Source organism: Indicator indicator, chromosome 9 (genome assembly GCF_027791375.1).
Source record: "Indicator indicator isolate 239-I01 chromosome 9, UM_Iind_1.1, whole genome shotgun sequence".
Classification (NCBI taxonomy): Eukaryota; Metazoa; Chordata; class Aves; order Piciformes; family Indicatoridae; genus Indicator; species Indicator indicator.
The window spans coordinates 15,893,190-15,905,949 of record NC_072018.1 but is presented as its reverse complement, the minus strand read 5'-3'; the positions used below and the strand labels follow the sequence as shown (position 1 = coordinate 15,905,949).

At 35.2% G+C, this 12,760-nt stretch overlaps 1 protein-coding gene across 1 annotated transcript in view; it reads left to right on the top strand.

The window, feature by feature from the left end:
• CSMD1 (CUB and Sushi multiple domains 1) overlaps positions 1-12,760 on the top strand; it is a 948,047-nt gene that overhangs the window by 634,060 nt on the left and 301,227 nt on the right. Inside the window, exon 7 of the mRNA XM_054383599.1 lies at positions 3,643-3,720. Coding sequence (XP_054239574.1) covers positions 3,643-3,720 — 78 coding nt within the window. The remainder of the gene's footprint in view (positions 1-3,642; positions 3,721-12,760) is intronic.

Sequence of the window (12,760 nt, the reverse complement as noted above, 5' to 3'; positions counted from 1 at the left end):
AAGTAAATTTTCACAAAAGACTAACCTCAATGCAATATATGTCTTTATGATATATATGTAAATATACAAAAAATACTCTGAAAGTGATAATTTTCTAGTATCCTCAAAAGACATGAAGACTGTCCTAATGTCTCATTGCTGCTTTTACTTTGTTACCTTTCTGATTGTTACCAACAATTGCAGTTTTACTTATTAGTTCATGTTTGAACAAGGGGGTTGAATAAGAGTTCCCTTACAACCTCAGCCATTCTGTAATTTCTTTCTGAAAACTTTATTTCTGCTAAATTGTCATCATCTTCTCTGGAAGTTAGTTGTGCTTGAAGTAAAATGTATTTTCTTCACTGCAATTTAGATGTATCAGAAATAAATAAATCAGCATAGGTTTTATTGAGGTTTACAACTTGAAAATTTAACATTCATGGTCCATTCACATAATTCTTTTGATGGCTGAGTTTAATTTAGCTATAGGGAAAAGTTAAGCAATACCATTGGTGTTTTCCAGTAGACTGGTAAGATTGTCTTGGACTTCCAGTGCTCAGCTCCGCCCTCCTCCATGAATGGGTATCTCATCTCCAAAAGTCCTGAAGTTATGATTAAACAGTAAAGGTGAAGTGAGTTATTTCAGTTAGCTTACCTCAATATCTAAATGAAGACAGCATAATGCTGTGCAATTTTTAAAAAGTAACCACTTTCAAACCCATTCCTTTTTGTGCTACTAAGTGGCAAATCATATTTGAAATCAGGATATAGAAAAGTAGTGTCTCAGGTATTCAGCTGGGATTTAAAGAGTTTTAAAAATTCCAATTTGCAGTATTTATTTTGTGTTACAGAAGGAGTTGGACAGGTTCACTCAAACCACAGTGTTTAGTGGTCTCTACTTCTCTTTCAGATATTGAACAATTTTTATTTTAAAGGATATGCTTCCTTAGTTCTTTTCAAAAATAGAAGAAAATACTATGCAGGCTGCATCTGAAAACTTAGACACAAAAGGATAATAGAGCAGGGGGTTGGTATTTATGTCTCAAACTACCCTGTTTAACCTCATCCATCCCTATGTCTCACAGATACCTACATTTGGCTGTTAAGGTTCTTCAGACATGAAAGCTCAAGTCACCTAATGTTGCTGTCTAAAATGTAGATAGCACAATCTATGTTTCTCTTATATTTTATGGAGAGGAAAGGCATCTCCAGAGGATGATTCATTGTGCCTGTCTTAGAAGGGGATGAATTGCCCCCTTAAGGTATCTATTTCTCTTCATAAAACATACATTTTAGATGACTGATCGTAAGTATTGTGAATCTTCTATCTAATGGTCTCTTGGAGAGATACAGAATGCCTTTTTTCCTTGACATGTGAAAAAAACTCCCAGTGTGGGAACTGCAGTACCCATTTCAGTACTTGACTGTCCTAATAGTGAAAAAGTTTTTCATATATCAAGTCAGAACCTCTCTTTCAATTTATGTCCAGTGTAGTTCAAATAAAGCTGATGGGTATCATTTTTCCCCATTACCAAGAAACATGCTTCAAGTATGTGTAAAAATACCTTCAAAAGTGAACTCCTGCAACGCATTTGAGTGATGATTGCCACACAGCAAAGAGAAGGAGAATGTAGTTCTTTTCTTTGTCTGCTGTATGATAAATAACTCAGTGGTTTTACATCTCAACCGCTGATGTAAGCAATGTGAGTTTGGAATCCTCCAAAAACTGCTCGTATGTTTTACATGACACAGATATTAATAAACTTGGAACTTCGTGCTGGTAGAGGGATCATAACTCGAGACAATATCTCAAATATTCATTATGAGAGTTGTGCTGTCCATTTCCCATTACATATGGACTAATTTTAACAGCCTAAAAAACAGAACAGAAAGTGCCACTTGATGGAAATTTTAGTACCTAAGAATGAAACGTAATCCTAACAAAATCACATCCATGATGTTTACCCTTCCAGAAGCCCTTGGGGATATTTGCCTTATTGTCTGCGTTGATGTCTCTCTGTAGTGTGTTCCTGTCATAGGAGGAAAGAAAACACAACACTACTGTGAAATCCATTCCATCCTGTGCAGCTACAATTGTGTTTCAATCATCTTTCATCATTTGAACACTTGTTTTCCAGGCTTAGATATAAGTGTCTGCACTTGCAGCATACAAAGCACAAAAAGTACTTTCTGCAGTACTTGTCCTGTTTCAGCACTTGAGAGAAGCCAGCTTTGTTCTGAGGATGTCAAGCAGCAAAAGTCCAGTATAGAACCAAACACAATGAAATAATGATTTTTAATGTAATATGTAAAGAAATGTTAATTTGCTGTTCTTATCACATCACTTCTTAGAAATAATTTCATACAGATCAATGTATAGTGTAGTAATCAAAACATTTATTCTATATGTTGACAAAAAGTATAACTGACAATCTGTTGTATTAATGTATATATTTACATAATATGAGGTGCAAATTACTGCTATTTTAAAAACGTTTTAGTTTATTTTTTGGTTCTGTTTGTGTCTAGGATAAATGGCTGTGTTTTAAGACTATTAACCACTGTGAACACTAGAAAAAAATTATTATGAACAAGGAAAGGATTACTGCTATTTATAATTGTTTTGTTACTGACATGCCTCAGGATGTTGTTGTTAGCATTATGATACACCAAGTCAATCATCGTCTATTTCACTGATGTGTTTTTATTTTCTTTGGTTTTGTTTGTTTGTTTTCCTTTTTTTTAATCAATAATTTCGACTTGTCCAGGCTTATTTCACAATTATTTTTTACATCTGATTTTATTTTCAGTTGATCCCAAACCACGGAACTAATTCATTTCCTGTGAATATGTCCTGTATTTTTACCATTTTCTCCTACCATTACAATTAGATTATGCCACATGTGGCCATTAATGTATAACTACAGTAGTTTCTTCTCATGTCTCTTCCTGCTTTGCTCCTGATCCCTCCTATGGTGCCCTAACTACTTAGTAGGGATAGGCTGGGAGTTTATCAGTCATTCAGCTGGATAAACAGAGAAAACATATTAAAACTCTGATGCATCTGTTCTTTCTCTCCTTTGAGAGCTCTTACTCTCTTTCCAATTCAGATGAAATTGCCCTTTAGATTCAGAAGGTTATGTAAGCCAAAGAATGTGATGTACTGTGATCCTATAGCCTTAATGTCCTTAGGAAACTGAAATAAAAACATATCTACTGATGAAGAGTGACTCAAATAAAAGCAGATGTGACTACTGCATTCAATGCTTGTCATCCTCAGAGATGTGTAGATAATGTACCGTGCATTTTATATAAGAAATAAGTTTTTTAATTGTTTAGGATTTTGCCTTATGCAGTGGCAAATATAGGAAACTAATACATGTAATTAGGACAAGTTTTTCTTTTATTTGATCCTAAGGAAACTTGGATTCCATATGTTACAAATCCTGATGTTTGTTTAAAAGTGACATCTTATGAAACATGGTAAATGGCTGTATTTTTGCAAGCAGTATTTGGATTATCACAGAAACTGCAAGTATTTCAATCTGCTTATGGGATTCTTGTGTAACTTTGTATTAATGAAATATAAAATTTGGCTGCTTTATGTCCTTTCTATAAGGTTTGATAATGAATTACGTTCTTTTTGTCTGCTTCTTTTCTCAGTGAAAAAAGCGATTGAACTGAAATCAAGAGGAGTCAAGATGTTGCCCAGCAAAGACAGTAACCACAAAAATTCAGTCTGTAAGTTGTTTATACCATTATCTTTAATGACTACATATATCTTCTGAAGTCCTATTAAATATACAAATCAAAGAGAGTGGTGTTGGGAAGCAGTGTTCATAACATTATACATATTATGCTTTCAGTTGTCACTGAAATAGAACACTGGTAATACTGAGGGTGTAGAAAGCAGAATATGGTGTTGTAATTTCATAAAAATACAGATAGTCAGAAAAAAAAAATACCTGTATATCAGGATATTTAGAATTCAGAGATGCAAGGCAAGTTAACAAATCCAGGCAGAACAGTGCCATATAGACTTTAAGTTCAGTACTGGGGTAAGTGAAGGTATCAGCATTTTCTGGATCTAAGTTTTTACTTTCTGATTTTTTTTATTCCCCTCCTTGCCACACTATATCCTGGTGACTGCCTCTTTCAGGTGCTATGATACAGCACATCAGGGGTTAAGAAATACTGTAATTCTCAGCTTCTCAAAGCAATGGGGATCGAAGCATTGCATTTCTTTCATTGTATGCTTATTGCACTCAGGAATGACATCTATTTAGTTCCTCTGCACCTTTCCCCATATATAGTGTAAGGGTAAAATCAAGATGCTGTCTATGACACAGTTATGTTTTTTGAGCATCGTTTTCCCTGAACAACTGGCAATCTGAGTAATAGTATCCTGAGAGATCTTTCTCCATTAATCAGGCAAATCTTGGAAAAAAGAAAAATAAATAATAATTTTATGTTTTGGAAAGCAAAGAATCCCTTAGCCTGAAAACCAAAACAAAACTCAGAGGGTAAGCCGATGCTCACGAACAACTTGCTAAAAGTACTTGTATAACAACTAAGATATACTTGAATAAATTAATTCTTCATGTAATGTTACTGAACTTGGTGGAATGAAACCTGGACTGTGTTTGCCTCATTGTATGCTATCCTGCAAGTACAGAGAGAAAGAAAGTCTTGAAGGCTAATATCTAGGGGACATGATTTGAACTCTGTGTTTCTGGAGGGCATTTTTTAATGCAATGTGAGTGTTTTGGTATGTTCACTGCTTTAAATACTGCACCCCAATGGGCTGACACTCAAAACTTTTTGTGCAAGGTGTTGCAAAAAGTTGATCTGTCTCTTTGGTGTTTGAATGGGTGATTATTTAATTATTTATAAGTTAGTTCTGGGAGCCATGTGATCTCTGCTTGTGCTCTTAGAGCATATGCTGTCAAACACCACATTTAATTACAGACTCTGGAAGTAAGACAGGCTATGGAAGAAATTATTATAAAGCAGTCTGCTGTTTACTTCAAATGTAACATCTTTTGTCTTTTTTTTCTTTGTGTTTTGCCTTCTGAAGTTTTATTATGAGGTCTGACATTTCAATATAAATCTAAGAAGTGCATTATTGTCATTATTAATACATTATTTTCATATATATGGAGCTTACAAAATAAGAATTAAAATACAAACAGATGGATTCAAATGTATTTTGCTGCTCTTTCTGATGTAAGCCTGTAGTATTTAAACTTTTTTTTTTTTTTACTAGTAATTATGTAGATTAGGAGAAAAGTAATTGGGAATTCACCTTTAGAAAACTAATAAGGATGGAAATTACCATTTGATGCCATTTAGTGGATCTCTGAGTGAATTAAAGGCTAACATCTTTCTCCATTTTTGTATGTACGGTCTTAATATTCTCTTTCTGTAAAACAGCTTACTTTTGCATTTTGGTTTATGGGGGAGATGCAATGTGAATACTGACATGGCAAATACTGTGAGAGCATGCCCTGAAACTCCCAAGATTTGGAGGTTTCCCACAGCTGTTCCCTGTGAGTACAACCTGAAAGCAGCTGCAGAAAACATTTCACAGCGGCACAACTCTGTTAGGATTTAGGCAGACAATGTTACCAATGTACTGATAATTCCTTGGGGAATGTAGAACAATATTTTTTCAGTCATGTGCAGTCATACATCACTCCTCTTCTACTGGACTTGCCTAGGTTTCTGAATGCTTGCTTTCAACTACTCTGCTATCCTTTAGAGTGGATTATGTGCCTTGCTAGATTGACTGGAGGAAAAATGAAACATTGTACATGTGTCACTCCCCAGGGAAGGAACAGGATTTTTTTTTTTTTTCCAGGGGGTGGGATGGGGTATGGTGGTTTGCTTGCTTGTGGTTTTTTTTTTTTTTTTGTGTGTTTTTTTTTTGTGTGTGTTTTTTTTTTTTTTTTGTGCATGCGTCATTGATACACCTGAAGGAAATGTAGCAAGTTATTTGATTCCCAGAATACTCCTGCCAGCTAACACCCTTTAGCAGTGGGCCTTGTGCAGTTGAATCATTGAACTAAAACATAGTCCTTGTTCATCTGAACTTAGCACTTGGCAAAGTTTTGGAAGAGTGAACAGGAAGGAAGTAAATGGATAGGCAGTTCTGATGGTCACTTTTTCACAGTCAGTCCTCATTAGTGCTTGAGCTGCCACAAACAGTGGCCAAATCCAATGCTAAGCTTATTTCCCCTTGGTTGTCTGAAGCTGATCTCTCAGAGGAGCAGGGAGAGAGTTTTAGTTTATGAATCTGCTTAGGGGAAGCAAATCCAATTAATCTGGTCTGTTTTCCATCTGGTTAGCTGAAGGCTCAGCCTACTCACTTTTGTTCCCTTACTTAGTCATTCCCAGAAGTTCCTTGATCCATTTTGCTATCATCACTCACTCTCATAGCAACATGGAATAATCTGGAAGACCCTGTATCCATAATGATTGTGACCTTCTTCTAAAACTAATACAACTATAGTTGTTAGCATTGTAATTGAGTAGATAAATGTACAGTTTTGATTGTTGGCTCTTGTACAAATATGTTTTTATGGAGTATTCCTGCCCAGAAACTCTGTCAAAGTGGGATTATAACCTCTAAATATCTGGGCATTACCTCTACAGTGGAGAAATTGTACAGGGAGCATCCTGTATATCCAAAAAGAGGAGTTATTAATTGGACCATGGGGATAGACCATCATTAGGCAGCCATGATCTTTACAAAAGGCTCATTTTCTAGGCAAGTAGAAGACCCTTTTAATGTATCTTTTCAAGTCTACCCGCTGATGCACACCAGAGAGTTACTGCTGGTCATTCCACATGCAAAGGATAACAAGTGAGTGTAGGTCTTGATCGCTTCAGGACACTAGTGTACAGAAAATTGGGAAGGCATAGCTATAACTGCAGTCTTGCATCTCAGCACCTCTGTAAATCTTTATGTGGCCTGCAATGACCCAGAGTCAGAGAAAGGTTAGGAGAGCGGAGAGCCCTAGCAGCCCCTAATGCTTTAGCACTGGCGCTGCACTTGCAGGGCAGCCTCCCACTTCCAGGCCTTTTCAGCAGGAGGAGGACAAGCACAAGAATACTGCAAGCTCATGGTAAATGCAAGGGAGGTTCTTGAGGTAAGAACCATCACATAAGGTAAAAACCAGGAATACTTATATGGATTACATGTGCATGCGAGTCTGCAAGTGCAATAAGGAGGGGAAGGCAGCAGCAAGAATGGAGTGTCTCAGAGAGACGATTTCCAGTTCGCTCTTGCCAAAATCCAGCATGGGTAGGGACTTAAGACGCACAACAAAGCAAGTTGCAAAGAACATCCACATCCTGGAGTAGTAACAAGGATTAACAGATGAGGGCTGAGTGATTCTTTAAAAAATATGGCATATTGCACCATGTTGACAGTTTATCATAGTTACTGAATATTGAGTGACTTAACCTTACTTTGCATAGCGTTCAGTGTGTGATCTACCACGTTTTACAAAAGGAGAGATATGAAGGTTTTACTCAAAACCCCTTAACTTCGCTAAAGCTTCTGGCTTCTGTAGTATTATTTGAAAATGCATTTCAGAGTACCAGAAAAACACTTGTTAAATGGTTTGAAGAGCATGACTTTATTATGAGTAAGATTAATACTTCCTCCAAAAGCTTAAAAGAGTTCACGTAAACAGTTCTTCACTCTAGGGATGATAAAAAGAGCTATTTTAAGATGATTATTTTTACCATGTACAGCCAAAGAACAAATGAGTTTACAGATGAAGAATTGATTGGTTACAGCACATTAAAGTGGATTAATGGCATATGTTGTTGATTAAAACTAAAACAGGATTACATTGCTAATTTTATGTAAGAAAGAAGGAATGACAGCGGTCATTATTTATTTTGGTTTTGGGTAACTGACAAAAATGGCTTCGTATGTAGAAATGGAAAGTTAAAAATACATTCATGGACTTTTATTGCTTACCAATATATTTCTCATATTTTAAATAAATTGGCAATTTCATCTTCTTGACATTCGGCTACTGGTTAATTTATTTGGTAGAAACAAAATGATGACCACCAAAAGTTCTGCTTTTCAGTTAATGAAAAAATATTTCGTTAAGAAGGACAAGATTGGACTAAATAGTTGCACAATCTTCTGTCAAGTTTGTTCTTATTCCCTAGAAAAGAACGATTTATTTAAGATCTTCCATATTTTGAAAAAATCAATACTTAGAAATAATTGGAAACACTGTAGGATTAGAATATTAAGAATACAATATTTATTCTTCTGACAGTTTTCAGTCTCAAATTTAAAACAAACAACACCAAAGTTGTCTTACTCCCTGAAGTTATAATCTAATCTTACATAAATTAGAATTAATTAATTATAACATCTCATGATGTATCCTTAAGTAATTTAACAAATTGGTGATAAGATTGATCAGCAATAAACATGATTTGAGATAAACCACCCAAGTAATTACAGTCAGTAGTGCATCAACAGATCCTGTGCTTTGGATCTTGTGTCTGTTTTCTGCTGTGAATATTTTAGATGCTACATGAAACTATATTAAAAAAATACATTACTACATTTGAATACTATGATAAAATACAGTGACCTTAGAAATTAAAAATACCAAAGAAACACACCCCCTCCAACCAACTAACCAACCAACCAAAAAACCAAAAAAAAAAACCCATCCTGCACTTTTAAGTAGATTTTGTCTTCTGAAATTCTTCAAAGCTGTGCCCCTTAAAGCAACAACAAATTTAAAAGCACTGGAGAAATAAATGTAAGATAAACCTACCTCTTTGATTGGTCTCACTGTCAACTAAATCAAGTAAAGGTGGGTTAATGACCTTGATATACTTTGCCCTGTCATAGAACCTAATAATAAATTTTCTCAAGCGTTAAAGCATGTAGAAACTTCAGAGAAGATGAGTATCCCTATGCAATGAGAATCTACAGGGCTACTTTACTAGACTGTAGAAATTCCTTTAGAAGTCAGGTCAGTAAATTATACTTGGTGTTTCTAAATAAGCCTTCATCATGGCAGGATTTTAAATATATTTTAAAATACTATGCAAAAATCTTGCTGTGACTAGAACTACTGCCTAAATACATTTGTGAAGAAAAACGTCACTTGTAGCTATGAGCAAAACAAGGTGCTTCATCAATTATTTAATACATCATTTGCATATATAATTTGTAAAATAACCAGAAGAAAGTGTCTATTAAAATATGTAAAACAAGATGTAATCTGCTTGAATTTTGGATGATTAAAATTAATTGTTTCCCAGCTAGGCAGCTGAAACTGCCATTAAATGGTTTTCATATACAATTATAGAATATTACGGATTATCCAAAATGAATGTTCATACTGTAGACTGAATTGACTTTGAATTCTATTATTTTCAAAGTCAAAGACTTAAGAAAAAGCAACCTGCTTTTTGCAATTACAATTCTGTATGAATTAACTATTCATATAAAATGTAAATATAAACCTTAATACGCATGTAGCTTCACTGGCTTAATGGCTATGCACAGCTCTGTTAAAAATACATCTGTGGGCTGTAAAGCGGTTGGCAAAATGAAGTCTCTGTATGTATGTAAATTACAAAGGCATTTAGAACTTGTGGGTTGGTCAATTCAGACTTATGGAACATAAAATGCATTAAAATAATTTTAATTAAGAAAGAAGTAGGACACTGGTCTATGTATTGAAGGTGAGCTGCAGAATATGGATACTCACACTGTCAAGTCTTTTGGAACCACAGTCAGAGACTCCCACCTCAACTTTCCACAGACGCTAACATTGCGGTTGTAAAGGTTTAACACTAGTTGTATAGTTCATGCATGTCGAGCCTGTGTTCAGATTCTGGTTTTCTTAATCCTCTTTGTTGGAGAATATGCTCAGAGTTTGGTAGAAAGTCTTGAACTTTTCCTTATTTAGAATTTGTTCTTTACATTGTGAAATACTTTGGTAAATAATTTCAACCATGTTGGCATAGCATCTCACTGTGTTTTTGCCCTGCCACACTGGAACATATTCCTGCAGCGCTTCTGAGCAGAACCACAAAGTGCCAGTGTCAGGTGTGTTTGGAAAAGGGGAGTTTTCTTAGGTGACGTCTAATTTATCAGCTTCATAAGAGCATGAGTCCACTACTGTTTCTTCACTTGGAAAAGGGGAAATAAAAATTTTACACCAGGCTTGAACAAGGTGTCGATTTCCTCAATAATGTGCCTTGAAAAGCTTGAAATATTTCTGGAATGTGTCCATAAAAACCAAGAAGGGAATAAAACGGAAATAAATACATTATATTACATTTGGAAGGAAAAGACTAGTTGCTGATTTGTGGGGAGGGGATTATTCAACATGATGTGTCCTTCCAATGAAATTGATAAACCCAGTTGTTCCTTAAAAAAGCCCCCAAAAATAGTTTTTCAAAAATATAAATAGAAAATAGTTACTTAAAAATATGAACAGAAAGAACAATCCATTAAAATCTAAAAATACTTGGCTATGTTTTCTGTTATATGTCAGCATGCTTGAAAGAGAAGGATTGTTAACTTGTGGTGCTGTGGCTTCTATGTACACCTTTATAACACAAGCCATCTGATCTCAGTTAAGAGTGACAAGATAACTTTGTCATATATCAAAATAGTGTAAACTTTAATGCAAATCATGGTGATAAAAATGTGTAATTCAAAAAAGTTTTAATCTAACAGGAAATAATTATATCTCAAAGTTCATATTTTTCTGTTAATATAATGATCTACTTGATTTTTGTCACCTCACTGTCATAATATTTTCTGCTTCGGGCTCTTAACATGAAAGGAGTTCTGCATAAGCAAGAGATGTGTGAAAAATGTATGCCTATCTTCTCTAGTTTAGTGCTTTTGAACTGAACTCTGATGCTCAGTGTTTCTGCTAGAGGAGCTATAAAGTCAGTGAATTATCAAATTAACAAGAGCAAAACAGTATGATTTCTCTAAGCTGATATTTTGTGTGGCATATGCTATTCTTTTCCAGAGTGTTGCTTTTTATTGCCATATCAAGCTTTTCTTTCATGATTTTGAATTCACATGGGACAACAGTTCTGACACTGAGAAGTTGTGTGTATTTCTCAGTTTTACCAGGCCTTCTTTTCAGAAGGCTGAGAATGCATCTGTAGCACAGGATGGCAGAGGCTAAAGTAAACTCCTTTGTCATAAATAGCAAGCACTTATACTTAATGATTTCATTTCATTAAACATGGACATTTGTGGTCTAGCCCTGGAGAGGAAGTGCTAATCTGTAAACCAGGCTTTCTCATGGCAAAGGATGAGACTTTCTGGAGAGGTAGAGCTTGTAGAGCTCACTGTCGTAAAAACAGATTATGCCCTGAATTTAAGCCCTGATTGCTATAAAATAATTTTCCATTTTTTCAGTGCTTCAGTTCCTATTCTCTCATTGCTTCTTGTCTTATTGTATGTATTGCATCTTGATTTTGTTCAGAGCAGCTCACATGGTGCTGTGACTAAACCAATCTTTGTAACACACTGGAGTTGTGACTGCTGCTGTGCAGGATTTACAGAGTATTCAGGCAGGAAGCAGGCAAGAAGTTTGAGTGTGGTTATAGATGGAACAGCTAATCCAAGCTGACCAAAGAGATGTTCCATGCCATATAACATTAGGTAGGTTTTCCAAGATAATTGTTGCTAGGGCATTTGTCTACTGACAGGAAGACAGCAAGTGATGGGAGTTGATTGGGAGGTAGCAAGTGATGTCTTCTCATCACTTGGTGGGTTTTGTCCCCCTCCTTTATTTTTGCCTTTCACCTCTTAAGATGCCTTTTCCTCAGCCCACAAGATTTTTAATCATTTTTGCTCTTCAGATCTTTCTTCTATCTTACTGGGAAGAGGGGTGGAGTGAGTGAGGGACTGGTGAGTGTTTAGTTTTTGGCAGTTTCTACAATTGAAGCGTACAAACGCTTCATGTAGAAAGACTTCAGGTTTTTGCTGCCTCTTGCTGTTTTATACAGGATAAACACTGATAAGCTTCCTGAACACTATATTTAGCTGAAAATAACAGAGGGTATAGAGAAGAGAAAAAATCTATTTTGGAAAAGAAATTAATGTGGTAAAAATGTAAAAAAGGAAAGTTTATGATAAACGACAATAAAGCAAACAAGATTCTTTGGATTAGTTAGAGGAAAGTTAGAGGAAAACAAAGGGATGTGACAAAGTTTCTTCTTACAACAAGCCTAGCACTTCAGGCTTAAAATGATGTTCTCTGCCATCTAATAAAAAGAATCCATCTGCTACACACCAATGCTTGACAAATGGAGAAGAGACAAATCTGTCCAGTTAGCTGGAATTGGATTATGTTATTGAGTTCACCAGTACTGTAGCAGCTGGTTTAAATTCCATATTAAAGGTTCTATGCATAAATACAAGTATTCCAGCCTTATTCATCTACTTGCATCCCTATTGCTTAGGACATTTCTGAAATATTTAATCTGATCTAATAGTAAAGATTTTAATCCTCTTCTTCATGACACATTTTAAATGCAAAACAAAGCCAGCATGATTATTATAGGTATATTGGAGAAATATGACAGCTTCCTCTCGCTAAAACAGAACAGGAACCAGATCTCTACCAGATCATGTTGTTATTGTTAATGCCATATAATTTAAAAACAATTTCTTACTCTTTTCTCACTCGAATATATTTTCATTACATTAAAGTAATGGCGTTGGTAAAAACTGTAGAATAGAATGTCTTAG